The sequence below is a fragment of the Schistocerca serialis genome, chromosome 10, assembly GCF_023864345.2.
Source record: "Schistocerca serialis cubense isolate TAMUIC-IGC-003099 chromosome 10, iqSchSeri2.2, whole genome shotgun sequence".
Lineage (NCBI taxonomy): Eukaryota > Metazoa > Arthropoda > Insecta > Orthoptera > Acrididae > Schistocerca > Schistocerca serialis.
Genome location: NC_064647.1, coordinates 89051555 through 89075770, shown reverse-complemented (window position 1 = coordinate 89075770; position 24216 = coordinate 89051555). Strand labels below are relative to the sequence as shown.

The following is a 24216-nucleotide window of genomic DNA, read 5'->3' as shown; positions in this document are numbered from 1 at the left end:
ATACCTGTAAGCAGCCAGCAAAGGTTTGGCCAGCTACAACAAAAGCACTAAGCTCAGAGTACCGGTGATTTGCTGTGCACTCAGTGTAGACTGTGTGGGGTCTGTCACTAGGCTGTGATTGGTAATTTGTTAGTATTCAAACTCTCGGTTCAGTACAGGCTACTGTCGAGGGACCTTCTATCCCATATTTTTTATTATCGGTTATAGGTTCTTCATCGCTTTTATGGAGGATGATATATACACACCAGCAAAGGTTGCACAACCCTTCTTTCCTACATGAATTTCATTAGTGACTTAAAAGTACTGTGAGTATGTTTAGTGATTTTCATTACTACAGTTTTGTGACTATAATATTATGACGTAGATCCACTGTATCGTACAGATAGTCATTCAGATTTTTTATGTTTAGATATACACCTCCCATTACTGGTTACCATACAGTTGTATGTGGTGTCCTTTTTGCAAGATGTATTGCTACAGCTGCGGATGCCAGGAGAAGAGTTGTCTTTAACTTAAATTTATGTGCAGTCTTCCAAAGCTTCTCTTTCTCAGAAATGATTTTGTTCTTATCACCAACCTTGGTGCTTACTGTATTCTCTCTGCTTCAGCCATCATCAGCTATTTTGTTACATTTTCTAACCTCATTTCCTCCTCATTGTCTGATGTAATTTGGCTACATTCTAAAGGGTGAGCCATAATGTACAGATGTTAAAAAAATATATTGTTACTTGTGCTTCAAAAAATTTTTTATTTACAGAATACTACTCAAATGATGTTGCCATTTCACAAAATTAATGCTCGAAAACAACATCTGCCAAGCGATGGCTGTTTTCAGCAGTACACTTCTTGAGCCACTCTTGGAAGTTGGCTTCCACTCTCTCCGACATTGCTCTGTCAATTTGAATAACTTCCACATGAATTGCTTCTTTCAGGTCAAGTGTAGGTGGTTTAAGATCATTTACATGTGACTTGAGGTAACGCCACAAAAAGTAATTGCACACAGATGGGTCTGGGGAAAGAGGAGGCCAACTAATGCTACCAAACCAGGAAATGGCGTGACCACGAAAAACAGCCCAAATAACTTTCACTGACATTCTTGCTGTGTCAGCTGTGGTCCCCTTCTGCTGAAACCAGACTCACCGGATAGGAATACATTTTCCTCTTAGTTTAGGTAGGAAGAATTCAGTGATCATCCGGCTATAATATTCTGAGGTTACAGTTACAGTGTTCCCGTTGCCTTGGAAAAAGTATGGATCAGTAACATTTGTATCAGTTACAGCACACCGGTCAGTCACCTTGGGACTATTTAATGGTCTCTCGTGCGTTAGTTTTGGATTTTCACTGGCACATTAATGACGGTTCCTCTGATTTACCATGTTCAAATAAAAATGAGCTTTAGCACTCGAGCAAAATAATGCTGCCATTTTGCTCAACTACGGATTTCATTTCTTGAGCAAAATTTAGCTGCTGTACATAATGTCTAGGGTTCAATTGTTGCACTACGGCCATTTTGTAAGAATAACATCCTACGTCAATATACAAAATACGTTTTATTGACTGATTACTGAGGTTCAGCTCAGCAGAATGTCTCCTAGCGGATCAATGACCAGCTAGTACGACTTGCCAAACTCTTTCTACAGTTTCTGCAGTGCGTTCCGAGTGAGGCATCCCTGGTGGCTTTCCACTCGTCACTGTTCCTCATAAAAGAAATGATTCAGCCCAATGTAAAATGGTGTTGCAAGTGGGAACACTATCATGTTGTGATATTCGCTATTTTTGGCTTCATTAAAACAGCAAATAGTTAATACTTTCAGCCAGAAGGCAAATACTTGTTTATAAAGAATGATTAATGTATAATAAGGCGTCGCATAGTGACGGTGGAATTTCCTGAATAAGGTAACTCGTCGTCTTTGGGCGGCAATATAAACAGAAGAATACGGATAGATATGCGATCCTTCACTATTTTGTTTGCTGGAGAACAAATGAAGCCTTGAGCGCTAAACACTTGTACTGTTTTTCTTAAGTAAGACGGACGCAGATTTGTGGCAGTCTGATCTAATTTTTTACTAAATAAATAAAAACATGTTCCGTCTAAGTCTGAGTGAAGTGTAAAAAGAAGAACTGTTATAACTTATCGTGACGGCGCACGAGCGACTCAAAGAGGACAATGGCTATATAAAAGAGCGCTCAATAGACATGAAACGGACATAAAAATCTACCGTCATTGTAGTACTAAGCTTAAGGTACGATATATGTTTCAGTTATAATAAATATTTGTTCTGGGAATACTGAATCATTTAGCAGTGCTCATTCCTATCATCTCCTCAGTATTATTTTCATTTTAATTATGCATTTTGCTAAAATTACAGAGACCAAGGTCAGCAGTCCAATGTGAGTGTTACAATGATAAAAAGAAAACTGTTTTATCGTCTTCTTGCATCCGCTTTAATACTGAATTTCCCTTTTGTGTGATGTTACAGTTGTTTTTGCGCCATTAAGAACTTTCTGGTCCCTTAGGAAATTGTTTTCTCATAACAATAACTTCACGACCGGGCATGATCATATCTACGATCATGAAGTAATTAGAAAGACGATAACGCAATTTCGTAATCAATAGCACGCCAGTTGTGACTGCCTCAAGCGATGCGAAACTGCAAGTAAAAACTATTCACATTTCATTATGCAATATTTTATGACAATGGTCAATCCATGATTCTTACGCCAATTGTGATTGATAAAACAGTAAGCGAAATCTCAAACACCAACTTTTTAATTGAATAACAACATCACTTTTATTTTGTTACATCACACTTAGCGCCCGAACAGGGACCTGACCAAAAATTAGTTCAAATGCTTGGAAAATTTTCTATGTGCTTATGTTAATAAATGTTCTGTCGTTTCATGTACACATCATCCCTCTGAGAGAAAGACGGAAAATACGCTGGTCGATAACGCAGTTTAATTACCGAGAGAAAAGAAAAGAGACGCGAATTTGCTGAGACAACATAGCGGTAACCAAGCCATCAAAAAGTAAGTCAGAATTTTGCATACGCAGTGTAGTGCTTCAGTAGAAACGTTGCTTTTCCAAGTCGATCCACATCCCTTCTATCTCCTTCCCGCTATAGAAAATCTGCTTTATTTTATCTTTCAAAGTAAAATTCTTCATAGTCTGATAATAGAAATTATTTTTCTCCATTGTTAGTATAGCTGTATTACATTTTCAACATGGTGGATATTGTGTGCAATTTGCAGTGAAGAGCATCTTCATTCATTTGTCTGAAACGTTTAGGTTCCATCTTGTCTCCTCGCCAGATAGAATTTCATTTGTTGCTCACGCGAGAGCGGTGCTCTCAGCGGACTCACCACGTCACAGACAAACGGCGAAAGCCTTGCGTAGCACGTGATTTACTGAAGAAAATGGCAGATAGTAAACAGAGACAGGTAACAATAAGAGACGGGAGTGAAGATGTTAACAGTATTCCATACCCTTTACGATCGCGACCGGGAGGTTCCCGTGTGGAAACTGAACTAACTGCGTCTGTAACAGGGGAAAGTGACCCTCAAGTCCAAACTCTTCCTGCTGCAGCTACAAATGACCTCGGTGCGTTAATGGAAATGCTGAAACAACAGTTTGACTCAGTAAATGAGACTATAAAAACACAGAATGAGACTGTTAACGCCCGATTAGATGCTGTGAGCGAATCAGTAAAAACACAAATTGAGGCTGTTAATGCCCGATTAGATGCTGTAAGCGAATCAGTAAAAACACAGGTAGGCACAATCAAAACAGATCTGCATAAAGAAATTACGGCTGGATTAAATACCCATTTGGGTGAGGTGCAAACTAAGTTCAGTGATCAAATTCTGAAAATGCAGAAACAGGCGAAAAGTGAAATAGCTGAAGTATCTGGAACATTAATCACAAAAATTTAGGCAGCTACCAAAGAAATAAACTCAGTTAGAAATGCGGTATCTGACATTGAAGGTGTAGTAGAGGATCTGTCGAGGCAGATAGACTCAATCAATATCGAAGAACAGGTTAAGAGCACTGTGAAAGCACACGCGGAGGCATTGTCGGAAACCGGCGGTGAATGAATAAAGGGTAAAGATATTTTTATAGAAAAGAAGGTCAGGGAGGAGCTTAGAGAGACTGTCAAGCACGTAACATATGAAATCTTAGCTGCTCCTGGTAAGTCGGGAGACACAGTGGTTTCTGAATTGGGACAGATTCGAAGGACACTTACACGGGATCTTCCTGAGTGGGAGCAGCAAGTAGTGGACGAAGTCAGAATTCTGAGAAACTGGGTAGAAAATCCGCACACGCATGCGCAAGCTCCTTATGGTTCAACACCTGATTACATGCAAAACAACAGTCCTGCTGGGCCCCAAGAGGGGAAAATAAATGATCCGCCCACATATGTGAGTTTAATGCAAGAGGAAAGTGTGATTAAGCTTCGCACTTTTCCTGTTTTTCATCCGCAGAAGTGAGAAATACACCCCATCGTGTTCCTAAAGAATTTTTCCGGCATATTTCCCAGGAGCTGGACAGACAGACAGCGTATTCAGTTCATCACTGGCTTTATTTCCGGTGATGCAGCATTATGGGGAACGGAAATGGTAGACACGTGTAGGAATTATAAAGAGTTTGAGAAAATGTTCTTGGCAAAATTTTGGAGTAATGGGGTGCAGCAGAGATTAAGGAAGGAGGTGTATAGTGCGGAAATTTTCAATGAGAAGCATGGAAGTCTCCGGCGATACTTTGAGAAGTATCTAGCAAAAATTAAATTCTGGGATTCTCCGATTTCTTCCAAGGACGTAATTATGATTCTCAAAAGCAAACTCCCTGTGTCAATTAAAGAGAAACTAGTAAATGTGTCCGAAGAAGACACGGATGTATTCCTTTCTGTGCTGGATTCCTTAGAATTAATTAGCGAGGGTGTGCGTTCCAAAGTTGGCAGCGGCAAATTCTTCCCTGGCAGCCAGCAGAACGCAACGCACGCGGTCAACAATGCGCCGAAGGAGAGGGCGAGCTACTGCGATCGCTGGTACCAACCTGCCAGCCGTTATGAAAACACAAACGGCAATAATTTTAAATGGAAGCAGAAACCCAGTTACAGTAGTCAGCAGAGATACCACCCAATTTACAACCACCAGGTACAACATCAGTACGGAAACCCACCCTTTAATTCAGCGCCTGAGCAGTATGGAAATTCTCCACAAACGAGTAGTAATTTTTCAAATGTGCCAGTGTACAATCAAACTTATAGGTCGAAAAATAGCAAGTGGCATGGGCAAGGCGGAGGCCACCCAGCACAACATCAAAACAACTTTTCCCGGGATAGTGGACCGCGGAACAATTTTCAAACAGCACCAAATGAGATCTTTCCTTCACAAGGAAATGGTTTTGCCGGTAACCAAAAGATCGGGCGACAGCAGCCGTCTCAAGTATTCTATTCACAAGTGAATGCACCCAGTGGATTTCACCCCTTTACACCGGCATTTGTACCACATAACCAGCACCATATGAAACGGAACAAACACTTAAGGCTATGAATGACAAACAGACTAAACATCCTGCGGAAAATTAGAGGCAGCGCCTTTCAGCCTCCAAGAGGTCGCTGCGGATTTTGAGTGGGGGCACTAACGAATACTCTGATTCTGAGTATGTTAATGCGATACGGTACGACCATGAGACCGACTTACGAGATGACCTTGCACGTGACAAAGAAGCTCAAGACATTAACAACATTTATGATGAACAGGTCCAGGCTTCGATTAAGATTTCTATTGCCAACATTCCTTTCACAGCCGTTGTTGATACAGGAGCAAACATCAATGTCATGTCACCATGCCTCTTCAGACAGGTGTCTTCTGTTTCAAAAGTTTTATCATTGCCGATTCAGGGCTGCTCCATATCGGGAGCGATTGGTCCACTGAAACAGAGAGTTAGTTTACAGACACAGCCTCAACTGCAGATAGAATCTGTTTCGGTTTCTTGCCTCTTGCATATTGGAAATTTCCTTGTGTGAACTGTTAATGATAAGTATTGTGTTGAACAGCGCACGGACTTCATGGTAATGGCTACTACATGTAAACTTTCAGTATTAAATGTTAAGTATTGAAAAATTGTTTATAGTGATAGACATGAACTGACATTTCTTCAGCAAGCTGAAGCAGGAAATTTAGGTTGCAGAAAGAATTTCAATTTAACTTTAAGTTAGTATACAAAAAAAAGTGCTTGCGAGGTGATTGCCCGGAGCTATATAAATATGTACAGGTGAGAAATGGAGGAGGGTGCGTAAATAAGCACTTCTCTCAAGGTACAAGAAGATTTATAGATTTATTTTTAGTAATGTAAGTACTTGAAGTTCTGTTGTAAAAGTCCCAATTACCTGCTTAAAAAAAATACATGTTCAAAACGTCCAGACAGTGAACAGGAGTGGAGGAAATATCTTAGCTTAAAGTTCAGTTACAGCGTACTGTTAAATGAGAAAACAAGTGGTAACCCACATGTGTTCACGCAAGGAGACAATAAGCTGTAGTACACTAAGTTAGGTGAAATACAGGACAATTAGAGGCAAACCATGAAGCATCAATAATGTAGCCATTAATTGCTATGAAAGTAAACTGTTTCCCTGTGATCTGAGCCCAATCTAAAGAGTATATGAGGAATGTTAGCTGACGAATTGATTTCAGTAGAATCAAGGTACTAAATAACCACATAGCAAGCCCCCTGTATCATAAATAAGTCCAAGTAAAGATCTTCGGAAGTTTTGTAGTGTAATCTAGCGACCATTCAATACCCTAATTGAAGGCTAATCTAAAGAACAAGCAATGCAGTGATGTTTAAACTTAATACTGATTATAATGAAAGTCAGATGTAGAAGTAGAAAAGCATGCTGTAATGAAATAGGTTAAAATTTATATATGTGCCTATGTTTATTATGATAATTTTATTTACATGCAGATTTTATTGTAAAAATGTCTCCTAAGACACTCCTCTTATGAAATCCATTTTCCTTGTGCCCGTTCCTTTTGATCCTGGTTCATTAACCTAGACCAAGCGTCGACTTGTAAAAGGCACGTGTGCTTGGAGGCAAAGCAGTGCTTATGAGAAATGAGACAAGTAGTGCGATGAACTTCGCTAGCTTTGGTAATGTTTTCTTTTTTTTTTTTTTTTTATGGACAGGTTGCGTATTAGTGTGTATTAGTGGCAGTGTTATACTGCAAGTGTAAAAATAAGCCAAGACTACAACAATAGGTGCAACGCAAAGTTCTGTGTTGTTCTAAGTGCAGCGACAGCTACAATATTCGTAGTCACTTACCTGTGAGCCTCACGGGAGGCAGTTGACAGGGAAGTATGGAGGCAGCTTCAGTGTCCGGCTGCTCCGATGGAAAACGCGCGTGAGGTGTGTGTATCGATGCACTCGCGTGTTACTAAGTTCACAAAAAAAAAGGGCGATCGACGACCAGCAGCTCTGTTACAGTTGAGCGCGAACGGATACTGAGTATTGGAGCTCACGCAACACTGTGCAGCCACTGTGAGTGGCTGATGTGTGGGTGACAAAACAATCCAAACTTTAAACTGCTAACCGCCATGACCTCAATCGTACATACTGGAGGAAAGACATTTGCACACTTGTGTGACTACATTTTCATACGTAAATTAAGCAATTTTCTTGAGTTGAAGTTAAGATGAGTGAGAAGTAGATTGTCAGATTACTCAGACCTTAAAGCCATTAATATCGGCACTCCTGAACACTGCTAAAATGAATTATAATCCTGTCTCTTGATGGACAAAGAAAATGAATGTGCACTATAGGAAGACCCTGAACTCCGGACCGGTCCCGATCCTTAACAAATGTATCCAATAGGTTGTAAGTTATACTAATAATTTTCCACTTCTTCTGTTTCATATTGTAAATAAAAACCCAGGAAGCCACTTGAATTCCTGGCACCACAGTGGAAAGGACAGATGTACTGCATGATGAACACCGTAGACAGATAGCACAGAAAGTGAAAGCATCACAAAGTGTAGTGCTACGTTATTAAACTGTAACTGAACCACAATGAGTCAACAGAAGCTCAAACATTGTCCACTCTAGTTTAGTGAAAATAAGCACTCACTGTACTCATGTATTAGTTGTTAAGCTCAAGAGAATGTAATTTCTGAATTCTATCCCCTGAAGTGTGAAATGAACGTTCACTTATTGTTATAAGCAAATATGGACCAAACTTAAATATGCACATAAGTGTTAATCTTGGTATTATGGAATGAATCGACTGATGAACAAAGAGTGAAAAACTGTTTTGAAAAATGAAAATATCTGATATATTTTTTTATAAATGTAATTTCAATTTATGAACTTAGTACGCCAGTAACGTTATGTAAATGTCACACCAAAAATCACGAATATCTCATGAGGACATGAGGATCGAGGTAATCCTTCGGCATTCCCTCTCTCCTCATGGGAGGTGATGTGATATTCGCTATTTTTGGCTTCATTAAAACAGCAAATAGTTAATACTTTCAGCCAGAAGGCAAATACTTGTTTATAAAGAATGATTAATATATAATAAGGCGTCGCATAGTGACGGTGGAATTTCCTAAATAAGGTAACTCGTCGTCTTTGGGCGGCAATATAAACAGAAGAATACGGATAGATATGCGATCCTTCACTATTTTGTTCGCTGGAGAACAAATGAAGCCTTGAGCGCTAAACACTTGTACTGTTTTTCTTAAGAAAGACGGACGCAGATTTGTGGTGGTCTGATCTAATTTTTTACTAAATAAATAAAAACATGTTCCGTCTAAATTTGAGTGAAGTGTAAAAAGAAGAACTGTTATAACTTATCGTGACGGCGCACGAGCGACTCAAAGAGGACAATGGCTATATAAAATAGACATGAAACGGACATAAAAATCTACCGTCATTGTAGTACTAAGCTTAAGGTACGATATATGTTTCAGTTATAATAAATATTTGTTCTGGGAATACTGAATCATTTAGCAGTGCTCATTCCTATCCTCTCCTCAGTATTTTTTTCATTTTAATTATGCATTTTGCTAAGATTACAGAGACCATCTCATAACCTCCTTTCAAGGCACTACCCATTCTGTTCAACTATTTGAGTGTAACAGCATCCACTCACAGTAGACCTGCTACCTGACTGCAGAACACACTCCATATGCCGAGTGCATTTACCGGCGAGATTTTTTGACAGCACTCCACTTCTGCTGAGGGGCTGACTTAGTGACCGAGATTGTCACTTACTGTCAGCTGTTGTGTTTACACCAGCTGTAAAAGACTTTGCACACCAGTTGTGACAGGTACTGGATTTTGTTTTGTTCTCTGTGTACATTGACATTTCATGAATATTTTGTGATGATAATTTCTTGGCAGTTATAGACAGTTCTTGTCAAACTCTTCTCTAGCGCTAACTAGCCTCAGGTCTTATCCATTATCTATTCTGTGTTTATTTGGTTAATAAATGTTTATTGGTTCCTGGAACACCAGAATTTGAAACTCATTCAACTGGCTGTGTGTCTCGGTATCGACAGTTACAATTGTTCGGGTGCCAGCACGGATTTTATTGACCAATACCTGAGTTATAAGTAACCTCTAGTTGAGAGCTGAAAATTGTGTTGAAGAGAAGGGCTGCCACTTGGACATTTTTTTAAGTGGCCATATAGATAATAAAAAAACATTAACTTCTGATATTGAATAAATAAGCTGTTTCTTTACTTAAATATTAACATACTGCTTATTTGAAGATGATCCATTTGCTACTGGTCACCCTGCAGCAGGTGAATTTTGGTATTTGGCCAGCAAGATAACTGACACTGCCAGAAGTAAAAAGAGTATACAACACAGACTAGTAACAGCAATAAAAACTTTTCTGGGAAAAGAGAAATGTATTAATAGCTAGAAAAGACCAAGGCTTGACTACAGTTAACAGTTTCAAGGAGATGTAGGGTACACACATACATTTATGAAGAGGAAAGCACAGGAGAGACTAACTTGGAGGGCTGTGTAAAACCAGTCTTCAGTCCCACGACTACAACAGTAACTGAAGTAAGCAGACATAATTATAGTTGTTATGGGAAGTCTGAACTGGCAATGGAGGCTGAAAAGAGTTTGGAAATTTTTATCTAGATTGTAGTGATATTCTGAAAGCCTGAAGAAACACTGACTGCAGTTCATCATGATAAGGAGGACAAGATCATTAAAGATGGAGCACTACATCATCTACAGCCACTTACAAAAAATAAAAAATAAAATAAAAGCCGAGGCACTCTTGCAGAAATCTGTTCTGGAAACTACAGGATTTTATGAGTTAGGAAAAATTACAGCTTCAATGGTGAGACAGGACTGAAGATTGTTAATCCTTTGAGGTCCTTCACTCGTCATAGGGACCCAAACCTTTTTTTCTCTACCAAACTGTACCACAAACACACACCTGCACATCACTGGCATCAATTTTTACGATTAAATTCATATCATATCATTTGTTGCTTTGAGTAACATCACCTCACAACAAAATGCACAAGGAATAATAAAAATCACAAGTTTTCTTTTAGTGTAACCAACATATGTAGTCAGACACTACTACATACCAAAAACTGGAATCTGCAATCATGGAAAGAAATATTTTCAGCCACACAGTATTAAAAACATTGCGTGCCATTCGTAATATTGCAAACACTAATTTTTATTTGTATCAGTAGACCTTCCAGTAACATACATCAATAATTAAATGTAATAATTTAAAACAAAACTGAGACACTTGAGACATGTGCAATTACTAAAATCTTTGTTCACGTATTGTCAGTTGTTTTCCTCTTCTCATTTCCATATTTTGGGCATCCAATGCCCTGTTGAAGCTGACAGTAAGGAAATGGAGGCACTGGCTGAGTTTTGTAGTCAGGGTCTTTAGAACACGAGTGCAACTTCCATCAGTGTGTCGATCCCATCGCTATCCCGCTCCATGTGCCGACTGTGTGCAGACCCTGGAAATGGTGTCACTCGGAGTTACCCTCTTCATAATATTCGTATTCGTCATAACTATCATCTGTGATTTGTGCCCCGAGTGTGCCCTCCACCCTCAGGTCTGGCATCTGGGCACTGATTCTGTCCAGTACGTCCTGATCTCCATCACAGTAGTCAATCTCCAGCTCTCTGTTTGCACAAGACAAGAGACACGGTAATTATCAAGTTGCCACAGTCAATTGTTATTCTGCGTAATATAAATACACTCATTCAACGCTTCTATTAGTTAAAGGAGACATGTCAGATTACTGCTTCTACCAAAATTTTATTCACATTGTGGGCAACACGAGGCAGGAAAGCTGCTTATTATTGAGGAATATGTTGTGCTGCATCAAATGTGAGAGCTATCAAAAAAGAAGCTTCACTCGGCTATGAATTAAATACTGGAATAGTTGAATCACATCTATTAAAACCATCCTTAAAACTACACTTTATTTCTCTATACAATCACCATTCAGATTTAAATATTCACCATTTGGCTAACAGATTGCAGTGACGTTTGGTTTTGTGACTTGTCGTTTGTTTGATGTACAGAGCACAGAAGAGTCGTGAGTTTTGCTATTGCATTTGTCAGTGAACAACACGTTTTGTTTCATTTTGTTCTGTGTATACTGAAAGTCTCGGCTACGGAACCAACTTTACTTTGTTCCTAAAGGGGAAGGGGGAAAAAACTATGCGTATACAATAGAGTTATGTATGCATTTTTACCTCTAATTATTACTTAATTACTAATGTCAGTATTTGGAGTCATTCATGTGTTAATATGTATGGGGTATACAAAGATGAATTTGTATCATGAGAGTGTATTGTTCTTATATAATATTTTGTAGTTTTCATTCTTGCATCATATTTTCTTTATGGGTTAAGCATGGACAACACAAAGCTCTACAGGATAATGAAATTCTTCTTCGGCGTTGTGATGAATCTGAAATATCAGATGACGAAATTATTTTGGGTGGTGAAATTGATGATGAACCACCAGTGCAGCAAGCATTGCCTCAACAGACAGAAGTTGAACTGGACAGTTTTGATGATCCTCGTACTAATGATGAAACTCCTATAGCTGTTATGGATAGAAACTTTAGGAGCTGTAAATGCAAATTGCCTGTGCTGTGTGTGGGTACGCAAGGATATGCAGGCCATGGATGTGCAGTTTTCAGATCCACTAACGTGAAGAACATACCCCCTTCCAATATTTTGAAAGTTTTATTGATGAGACTATAATTTACAATTTAGTTACACAGACTAATGTATACTCAACTCAAGGGTAAGGCGAAGTATAAATGCAAGTGCCGATGCAATGAGACAGTTCATTGGCATTCATTTAGTAAGTGGTATTGTGAGTGTTCCCATTTACAAGATGAATTAAGCAAATGAGACAAGCTATAAACAGATAGCTGACACGATGCCACTCTGTCAATTCTACAAGTTGAGGAAGTGAGACCTGAGTTTCTCCTGGTGTATACAACTTTCAAATAACTTCCGGGAATTCAGCCAGGTAACACTTTCAGCGACCGCAGATATTTCGGTGGTACAACACCCCGCCATTTTCGAGGCAAACTGCAACGGACAGGCGGCATACCCGCAAATTTAAAACCTCGGTTCTCGGACTAAAGCAGGAAAGATAACACACACACTGAACACTAGTGCCACCAAAGATGACCAAAGTCAGAGCTATTGATAGTGAGACTATGAATTTGCAGGTGAGGTAGCATTGACTCTGTCCCTCTGTTTTTTGACAAGGGAGAGAGCCAGATTCCAAATAGAGTTTAAACAGAAATGTCCATCCCTGTTAACGAGGTTGCTTGCTAATTTAATCTCAACGAGCAGACAGATGGAATTGCGATGGGTAGTCCATTGTCTCCTGTGATCGCAAATTTGTTTATGGAAGACTTCGAGGAATGTGCATTGGAGTCGGCGCCTTTGAAACCCGCCTGTTTCTTTAGATACATTGACGATACCTTCGTTGTTTGGCCTCATGGTAGGGGGAATTTGAATGTCTTTCTAGAACATCTGAACTCGATCCACCCGAACATTCATTTTACGATGGAGGTGGAAGAGGATGGTTGCCTTCCCTTTCTTGACGTGTTGGTTAGGAGGAAGGACGATGGATCAGGCTAATAGTTGTCACCATCCGGCTCAGCGTGAAAGGGTACTTCGTACCTTGGTACATAGGGCACATGTCGTTTCTGACACTGAAGTTACATTTTGTCAAAATGGTTATAGTGATAGACAGATTGAACGTGCGTTGCGCTACCGACCAACTGAACATCGGGTGACTGATGATGATAATTCTGAGTCAACACCTAAGTTTACTGCCTTTTTGCCTTACGTAGGAAACACGTCCAACAAGATCAGTCGTATTTTACAGAAATACGATGTGAAATGTGTTTTCTGACCTCCATCTAAAATTAGAGCACTTTTGAGTTCCGTTAAGGATGATCGTGGACTTCGTAAGGTGGGTGTATATCGTATTCCTTGTAGCTGCGGCATGGCACATATTGGTCAAACTATCAGGACCATGGAGGACCGATGCACTGAACATAAACTGCACACACGATTACAGCAGTCAAGTAGATCTGCTATTGCTGAACATTGCTTGGATACTGGTCACACCATGTTATATAATAACACCGAGATATTGGCATGCACGTCCAGCTATTGGGACAGTGTTATTAGCGAGGCAGTTGAGATTAAATTAGCGAGCAACCTCGTTAACAGGGATGGAGGTTTCTGTTTAAACTCTGTTTGGAATCCGGCTCTCTCCCTTGTCAAAAAACAGAGGGACAGAGTCAATGTTACCTCACCTGCGCATTCATAGTGTGGTGTCACCGCCAGACACCACACTTGCTAGGTGGTAGCTTTAAATCGGCCGCGGTCCATTAGTATATGTCGGACCCGCGTGTCGCCACTGTCAGGGATCGCAGACCAAGCGCCACCACAAGGCAGGTCTCGAGATACGGACTAGCACTCGCCCCAGTTGTACGGACGACGTAGCTAGCGACTACACTGACGAAGCCTCGCTCCTTTGCCGAGCAGATAGTTAGAATAGCCTTCAGCCAAGTCCATGGCTACGACCTAGCAAGGTGCCATTAGTAGTTTATTGCATGTATCTATGGAGTCTCACTTATATCGTCAATAGCGATGTACTAAGGATGGATTAAAGTTAAGTATTCCAGAAGCTACGTACTTTTCTTTATAGCATTCATTATGTATCCTGTTACAGACCTATCTCTTGCCTGCTAAACGCGTGCCTTTTGGCTACTTCCGTGGCGTGGCTGTCTTGCTACGCCACAACACATAGTCTCACTATCGCTAGCTCTGACTTAGGTCATCTTTGGTGGCACTAGTGTTCGGTGTGTGTATTATCTTTCCTGCTTTAGTCCAAGAACCGAGGTTTTAAATTTGCATGTATGCCGCCTGTCCATTGCAGTTTGCATTGAAAATGGCGGGGTGTTCTCCCGCCGAAATATCGGCGTTCGCTGAAAGTGTTACTGGCTGAATTCCCGGAGGTTATTTGAAAGTTGAGGAAGTATTTGCATGTGAACGACAATGCAAATATGTTGCCCAGATGTGACACACAGCATACAAATTGTTCAAGGTGAAGCCATCTTTAGATCAACTAAACAACAATTTTCTCAAAACTGAAGTTGAAGAATACAATGGCACTGATGAACTTATTGTGCCTTTAAAATTACACACTTCTATGTGCCAGTATATAAAATCAAAGCCACACAGATAAGACATAAAAGTATTTGTTTGAGCTGGTGCCAGTGGCTACATTTATGATTTTAAAGTGTATGTTGGGAAGGGAACAAACACTGCATGTAATCCTGAGTTAGGAATGAGTGGAAGTGTAGTGATGTGGCTGACTGAAATTGACATGCGTAGGCACATTCTTAAAGTCTTTACGGACAACTGGTTTACATCCCTCAATGCAGCAGCAAAGCTTAGAAATGAAGGAATATATGTTGTGGGAACCACCAGAAAAATCAAACTGGGTGGATGCAAACAGAAAACTGATGCAGAGATGAAAAAAGCAGCCAAAGGAACCTGTGATTATAGGGTAGATGAAGAAAACAAAATTATAGTTTTGAAATGGTTTGACAATAAAGCTGTCCACCTGACTTCTCTTTATAAAGGCAAGGAACCTGTTGCAAATGTGGAACACTGGAGAAAAATAAACAGATCCTACATAGAAGTTCTATGTCAGAACATTGTGCTGGAGTATAATACGCACACAGGAGGAATATGTCCATCCTGATATACTGAATAAACATAAAAAGCAAAAGGTACTACCTGAGAATTATTTTCCATTCCATAGACGTGGCTTGTGTAAATGTTTGGCTGTTTTAGAGATGACATTGTGGTCATAAAAATGAGAAGTAGCAGACGTAGTAAGTGCCTCACTGAAGAAAGGAACTGGTACACCAGAAAGAAAGAGGGGCCGCCCACTCACAGATTCTCTAAGACCACCTGCTCCCAAAAGAAAGCCTAAGGCAATCTGCCCAGTTGCTGACGTGCACTTTCACCAAATCGGATACTGGCCTGAGCATTTAGATTCAGAATCAAGATGCAGACTTTGTACAAAGGCCTATTCAACAGTCAAATGCTCCAGATGCAATGGTGCATTGTGTTTTAACATACAAAACAACTGTTTCAGAAGTTTTGATTAAAAATAAATCAGTGAAAAATCAATTTTGTAGAACGATTTTCGGTTAAAAATAAATGTAAGATTCAAAGAAACATGCTGTTTTATTCCTTAACTAAACAGTAAAAAGTTTTAACACTTTCTAATAAAATAAATAAGAAATTAGTTTATGTATTTATACTAATTACTTTAAATCTAAGTAACACTTATAATGAATTTCAATGACAATGATGCCATTTAGAATAATTACTTTAGTTTTTAACCAGTAGCATCAGAACAACTTCAGCAAAGCATATGTACAACATATATAGTAAATATTCATTTTTCCCAATTTTTCTCTAAATACCATGCACAAATAGTTAATGAGCAACAGATTCTCTCTGCATGAAACCCTGTTAGCTAAGATTACAACCGGCCTGTTACAGTATCTTCAAGTTCTTTATTGTAGCCGAGCCTCTGTTCAGAGTCCATGAAGAGATGGAAACCAGTTAGAGTGAAGTCTGGGCTGTAGGTATATGTTCAAAAATGTCCCATTTGAACTGATGCAACAATTCTCACATTTGTTGGGCAGAATTCAGCCAAAAACTGTCATCTTAAATTGAGACACCAGTACCCTAGAGACCACAGCACTTATATTGAATTGTTATTTTCACTTATCTCGGTAGCTCACAGTAGTAGTAGTAGTAGTAGTAGTAGTAGTTGTTGTGGTCTTCAGTCCTGAGAGTGGTTTGATGCAGCTCTCCATGCTACTCTATCCTGTGCAAGCTTCTTCATCTCCCAGTACCTACTGCAACCTACATCCTTCTGAATCTGCTTAGTGTATTCATCTCTTGGTCTCCCTCTATGATTTTTACCCTCCACACTGCCCTCCAATACTAAATTGGTGATCCCTTGATGCCTCAGAACATGTCCTACCAACCAATCCTTTCTTTTAGTCAAGTTGTGCCACCAACTCTTCTTCTCCCCATTTCTATTCACCACCTCCTCATTAGTTATGTGATTTACCCATCTAATCTTCAGCAGTAGACTTGAGAATTAACTGCCATTCACATTTCATAAAATCCAGAACAAGATTCCTTTGATGTCCCAAAAAGATAGTATCCATAAACTCTCCAACTGACAGGGTTTAGTGTCCTTTTTCCTGTTTTGTTACGGTAGGCAGTATGACCTCACATGATGGTCATCCATTTAGTTCCCTGTTGGGATCGACTCTTACCACTGGTCACAATTTCGTTTTGTAAGACTTCCCCTTTCACATTTTAATGATCACAGAGGTCCTGAGAAGAAGTCACCTGTTGAGTGCTGCTGTGGTTCATAGAAAGAATTTTTGGAATTCAATGACAACAGAACTTCCGGTAACCTGCTTGCATCTCCTGTATAACACTCCAAGGTGTTTGTGGAAGTTGCCGCCCCCCCCCCCCCCCCCCGCCCCACACACACCTATTAGCTAGACTACTACACTAGTATGAATGTAGTGTTACCTGAGGTTCACCAGTCTGCCAGGAAACTTGTCAAACGGTATGGCCCAGCAAATACAATACTTGAGGAAAAGCCTGCGGAGCTCTGACATTTCGAGAATGCAGTCCACACTGGGCTTTAATTTATAAAATTTAACAGAACTGAACTCCAAAGTGTGCAATGCTGACACCTGAGCTATGTATGATATTGCTTTTCCACCAAGACATGGACAATAAGCAATTTTCAATCTGAAACACAGCAAAATTATATTTCTGTAGGACTGCTAACAGGAAATATTTCAGCAGAAACCTTTTTAGTAAAGTTTATACACATTTTTAGGATAATATAAATAGTACACTGTTGCCAGTAGTTCAAGTCATTGTTAAATCAAGTAACAGTGTAAAAGAAGCAATATTTTACCTATCTATAATCTATCATTAAGCATTTAAATGCACTCAATTTCACCATTTTGTGTACACATACATGCACACAAACACACTTGCATTGTGAAAAGGATACAGTGAAACACAGTGGAGTTATAATTAAACTTTTGCTACTTGAGCCAGTAGTGACAAAATTATTTACTGTATGGGAACCCAACTTTCTACGAATTATGTTCAAACTGTGCGCTGCAGGATTTGTGACGTTAGCAGTATTAGTGTCGTGACTTGTCAATATATGCCAGTACTGATAGTGCATTACAGCTGAAGACAGTCTGGACAAGGCATGCAGGGCTTTATTTGCAAGGCTGTTTTATCAAAACAACAGCAATAGTGCTGCTACTCTTCACAAGTATCAATGCATTTAAGGAATATGGAGAGGTCCTCTTTCCACACTGGGGTTGAGGAATATTATTCATATATTCAAATTAACTGGTGATTTGGGAATTGCTCCTCGGAGAGGCCAACTGTGGTTCAAATTTTTGAAGAAGTTATGTTGCCACGGCTGAGTATTCCGAATGCAATGTGCTAACATGGTATGCAATTAACAAATGTTACCCTCTCATGCAGAAATTAAGATGTGTTTCTTTCAATGGTTTATTTGTTATTTCTCTTCTGCATGCCCTTACAAACGTTTCCACAAAGTTTCATCAACCTATGATCACACTTTTTTCACAGGAGCCCTCTCAAGAAGCAAAAGGTTAAAATGAATACCCTGTATGTACGCACGTTATCTGGTGCTATTACCAATATAGATACTACAGTCTATAAGCTGGGACAGTTTTAAATATCACAAAATACTGCTACTCCATTGTACAATACATGACACATTTATTATGTACTCACATACATGAACAATATAAATGAAACAGCATTAGAACTCAGAATCAGATTCCACTATCAGTTTCCATACTGGGGAAGGCTGCAACATTTAAAGAGTAGAACTATGGGGCCAGGACTCTTTGAGGAGCTTACAAACTGCATCTCCTTTGCTTTTTGTAATCAACTACTAAATAGCATCATTATCATCATCATCATCATCATCATTTAAGACTGATTATGCCATTCAGCGTTCAGTCTGGAGCATAGCCCCCCTTATACAGTTCCTCCATGATCCCCTATTCAGTGCTAACATTGGTGCCTCTTCTGATGTTAAACCTATTACTTCAAAATCATTCTTAACCGAATCCAGGTACCTTCTCCTCGGTCTGCCCCGACTCCTCCTACCCTCTACTGCTGAATCCATGAGTCTCTTGGGTAACCTTGCTACTCCCATGCGTGCAACATGACCCCACCATCTAAGCCTGTTCGCCCTGACTGCTACATCTATACAGTTCATTCCCAGTTTTTCTTTGATTTCCTCATTGTGGACACCCTCCTGCCATTGTTCCCATCTACTAGTACCTGCAATCAGCCTAGCTACTTTCATATCCGTAACCTCAACCTTGTTGATAAGGTAACCTGAATCCACCCAGCTTTCGCTCCCATACAACAAAGTTGGTCGAAAGATTGAACGGTGCACAGATAACTTAGTCTTGGTACTGACTGCCTTCTTGCAGAAGAGAGTAGATCGTAGCTGAGCACTCACTGCATTAGCTTTGCTACACCTCGCTTCCAGTTCTTTCACTATGTTGCCATCCTGTGAGAATATGCATCCTAAGTACTTGAAACTGTCCACCTGTTCTAACTTTGTTCCTCCTATTTGGCACTCAATCTGTTTATATTTCTTTCCCACTGACATTACTTTCGTTTTGGAGATGCTAATCTTCATACCATAGTCCTTACATTTCTGATCTAGCTCTGAAATATTACTTTGCAAACTTTCAATCGAATCTGCCATCACAACTAAATCATACGCATATGCAAGACTGCTTATTTTGTGTTCACATATCTTAATCTCACCCAGCCAGTCTATTGTTTTCAACATATGATCCATAAATAATATGAACAACAGTGGAGACAGGTTGCAGCCTTGTCTTACCCCTGAAACTACTCTGAATCATGAACTCAATTTACCGTCAACTCTAACTGCTGCCTGACTATCCATGTAAAGACCTTTAATTGCTTGCAAAAGTTTGCCTCCTATTCCATAATCTTGTAGAACAGACAATAACTTCCTCCTAGGAACCCGGTCATATGCCTTTTCGAGATCTATAAAGCATAGATACAATTCCCTGTTCCACTCATAACACTTCTCCATTATTTGCCGTAAGCTAAAGATCTGGTCCTGACAACCTCTAAGAGGCCTAAACCCACACTGATTTTCATCCAATTGGTCCTCAACTAATACTCCCACTTTCCTTTCAACAATACCTGAGAAGATTTTACCCACAACGCTGATTAAAGAGATACCTCTATAGTTGTTACAATCTTTTCTGTTTCCATGTTTAAAGATTGGTGTGATTACTGCTTTTGTCCAGTCTGATGGAACCTGTCCCGACTCCCAGGCCATTTCAATTATCCTGTGTAGCCATTTAAGACCTGACATTCCACTGTATTTGATGAGTTCCGACTAAATAGCACCAAAAGCTAAATCTGAGATACAATCTATAGATATTATGTTACAACACTGAAGCCACATTTTCTGACATTTTATCATGACAAACACATTCTGGAGAGATCTTTCATGTGACATATTTTAGCTCTGCTGTGAACTTAATGTTTTTCATGTTTTCAGTTCTGAATCTGAAATATTTAATGATTTAAGCATTTGTAAAGCAAATGTACTGTATCTGTCGGGTTTTTAATCAATGCTTATGTATTGCAAATATATGCAGTTTAAGTGATACACCACATTAAGATCTTTGCAAAAGGCATCTTTTTTAATACCTTTTTTGTTGAGCTGAAGTATCAGGAAGTGTGACATTGGTGACCAAACACGCTACTGTACATTGATCTATTGATATTACTTATTATGCCTTTGCATGAATATGCACTGTTTTTTGATCTTGTTTGATGTTTGGTCAGGTACGAGTGTTCCAAGTTACTTCAGTTTCCCTAAGCTCTTGTTTCAAATTTTACCTAATAAATTGTACACTGAATTCATGTTGTGCTATTTTCAGACTCATGGCATGCTATAGGTACTCACAATAAAATAAAACGCACTATAACTCGGGAACAATGCGTTCACAAAAAGGAATGCCATCAGTGAGTGAAGAAATTGTTGGTAACTACAAGTGATGGGACACATTTTGCATGCTTACTTCATCTAATTACTCATGAAAATCTCATTAGATGGTGCCACCTATGTTACCATATTCTAGTGAACTCTAGTGAGCCATTTACAACTTCGTGTGTCTTTCCAGCAAGGGATCTAAAAGACAATGTCGGGAACAAAAAACTGTTTTCTACATAATGGAAACATTAATATTGAATGTAGGTTAATGACCCATCAAAGTATAATAAAAATGTACAGAGCCAGAGATTTGATAACAAAGCTTCTGCTGCTCTGTTGATTCCCTTTCATCATAAGCAACAGTACGTGAGGTGATGGTAGGAGACCCTTACGCAGGATGAACAGTGTGTTCAATGGATCCATATGAGCTGTACTACATGGGACTTAGGCACCCAAACTTCTGATACATAGAGCTAATTGGAATTTCAACGTGCACCCTTATCACTTAGCTACTACCTGTTCGAAAAACGTCACTCGATGTCAACAGTTCCAAAAACATTTACTGTCATTATTTACATCCTTGTGGTAAGTACACAAAATGTGTCTTGGTGATTTCAGCTCTGTAATTCATTACCAAGAAATATATTTTAATACATGCTCTGGAGAGGCTCCACCGCAGACCATTTTACTACAAGCCACGCCTGCTTAACAGACTTTCCAGGAAACCTAATGAATTCTCATACTGCATAAAACATCTTTTGTTTAGAGAATTTGAACACACATATGCCTTCACTGGCAATATCTTATATAATTGTAAACCCATGTATGTCATAATGTGCCGAATTTTTTATGTCTGGCAGCTGGGATGTCAATCTGCTTTTTAATGAATGGACGAATAGCGGGTGTAAAGGCTCAAACAGTGTAGTACAGTAGTTCAATGGCTACCTGAAAAACATGTGTCCATGAGCTGTCTAAGGGTTGGAGATTTCATCATGGGAATGAGGCTCTCTGGAAGAAGGATGTTTGGTTTAAAATCCTGTCAAGATCGAGGGCATTAGAGATGGAGCACAAGCTCGGATTGCATCAAGGATGGAGAAGGAAATCAGTCGTGCCCTTTCAAAGGAACCATCCCAGCATTAGCCTGGAGCAATTTAGGGAAATCACAGATGTGACTCTCTGGAGTCCCCCAATGGGTTTAAGTCCTTGGTTGATTGCTTTTGCCACTGTATATCAACAATATTTCATTTGTGGTCTACAAGGTGTGATAAAAAAATGTAATGGGAATTTTTGTTTTTCTTAGAGAATCTTTATTCATTCATCAGCATCAACCTTGTTCCTTTCTAAATAATCCCCCTCTGATGCAATATGCTTGTGGCAACACTTTTTCCAATCTTGGAAGCCCTTCTGGAACACTCTTTTCGTTATGATATTCGGCTCCTTCAGTGATTCTGTTTTTTATCTCATCAATGGTGGGAAATGACATTATTTCATGGATTTCACGGTTCTCTTCGGCCTTGAGAATAGAAAGAAGTTGTAGGGGGCCATGTCCGGTAAATATGGTGGCTGAGACAATGTAACAGTTTTGTTTTAGTTTTTTTGTGGTTGCAAGGGGGGGGGGGGGGGGGATAATCACGAACAAGTGTGAAAGAGTGAGTGGAGAGAATTATTGTGATTAAATTTTCTTCAGATTGCTTGATGCAAATGGTGTACAACTTCCAGGAAATACTCCTTATTGACCATACAACCACAAGGCAAGAAACTCACGATGCAATATCCCATGGCAACTGAAGAAAAAAATGAGAAGAACCTTTGCATGTGATCGAACTTCTCAAATTTCTTTTCGGTCTTGGCTCTTCAGACAATGTCCAACGGTAGGACTGGGTGTCAGTTTTGATGTCACACCTGTGTATACAGGTTTTATCACCTGTTAAAAAGCAACTTTAGAATTTCTGGATTATTGTCAACATGATTCAGCAATTCCTGAGCGATGTACATGAGCTGTGTTGCGGATCGTGTTGGTGCCGTTGGTAGGTTGGTATCGTGTAATAGGGATAGTGGCATCTCATTTTCTTCTTGTGTTTACTAGCTCCACTATGTTTGCTGGCGTTGTCTGTCCGGAAGTGGCAGCAGCAGCATTAGCGATATCTAGTACCGTGGTACTATCTTTGGAAGGAAGCGAAGTGTTTCATGGGTCGGGTGTGTCAGCAGTTCGGTTGGGACAGAGCAGCAGTGAGGTCCGGCAGCGCAAGGACATGCCGGGACCACTGGCAGCACAGAGGCACTGCCGAATCGAGGGGCTGTAGTTGCGAGGGCCACAACCTCATTGTCCACCAGACCCAGGACGTTTGAGTTGAGTGAACATTAACCCAGTAGTGAAACCGCCACTATTACGAGATCACGCCTTTTGTTCACGCACTGCTGATAGCAGGTTCGCTGAGATGAAGAGCAATGAGCGGACTGTTTGCGGTTGGCAAAATTAATTAGCCGTCCTTCACTTCTTATTATTAAGCATTGAATTCCTTGTGTTTGTTGATGAAGTTCAACCAGCAGTATTTTTCTGCCTAGTGGCCGCCAATGCCCCAGTTACCTGCCCTGGGGGTTAGCGTATTTTCGCGGCAGTGTACCTCTCCTCACCTTGCAGCTGCTGTATGGTAAGGCATGTAGTTCGACAGCCTCCTTGATTGTGGTTCGGATATTTTGTTCTTTTGGATTACCTTGGTCGTAGTGGTTCCTTATGCTTTTGGATGTTCTAAACACCGGATTTTCAAGATGTAATGCTGTCTACCGGTTCTGCATTGCCAGGGTTATTCCATTGTTGTGTTGGTTACCAGACGTTAGGTAGATTTTGCAAGAGTGTTGGTTTGAGTTGCCATCCGGTTAAGTGACCACAACTCTTGGCTGCCTGTCTCATCGGTCACGAAGTTGAGCGACTTTCCCAGGCCAATCCTTGAAGCACTGTCTGAGGCCCACTTCTCTCTTGGTTTGATCAGATTGTGATTATTTTTTTAAAATATTTTAATTCTGAGTTATTACTATTGAGGCCTTCAGCTGACAAGTAATTTGAATTTCTTCTCAATAAGGCCTTCAGCCATGAATGCAATTTGTCTAAAGAATTTTTAATTAGATATTGTCTCTTAGTAGTGAAATTTTGATGATTGTGATTTTTTAAAGAATATATATATTTTAGTACCTCTTGGAGAAGTTTAACTGTTCTTAAGAAATTGTTATCCAGGCATTCAGCTGTTAAATTTTTTTTTTGAGTTATTACTATTGGGGCCTTCAGCCAAAAAATAATTTGTATTTCTTCAGCCATGAGTGCCACTTGCTTAAGAATTTTTTATTAAACAGTGTGTCTTAACAGCCAGATTTGATAACTGTTCCTTATTGTCAACCTTGTTCACAATTGGTTCCAAATAAAGTGTACGTGACTTTAAAAAAATAAAATAAAAAAAATAATCTGAGCCACCAACGGTAACTGAGTAAGGCCCCGTCCACACTGAA

General features: G+C 39.7%; 1 protein-coding gene across 6 annotated transcripts in view; it reads right to left on the bottom strand.

The window, feature by feature from the left end:
- Positions 1–10688: 10688 nt before the first annotated feature.
- The window catches only part of LOC126425122 (F-box/LRR-repeat protein 7-like), an 82416-nt gene continuing 68888 nt past the window's right edge, over positions 10689–24216 (bottom strand). For 5 of the 6 annotated variants that reach the window (XM_050088056.1, XM_050088060.1, XM_050088057.1 and 2 more), the window contains 2 exons: positions 17184–17408; positions 10689–11180 (listed from right to left, as the gene is read on the bottom strand). In XM_050088056.1, the coding sequence (XP_049944013.1) occupies positions 11024–11180; positions 17184–17408 (382 nt within the window). In that variant the 3' untranslated portion in view covers positions 10689–11023. The remainder of the gene's footprint in view (positions 11181–17183; positions 17409–24216) is intronic. The other variant, XM_050088061.1, reaches the window with a different exon arrangement.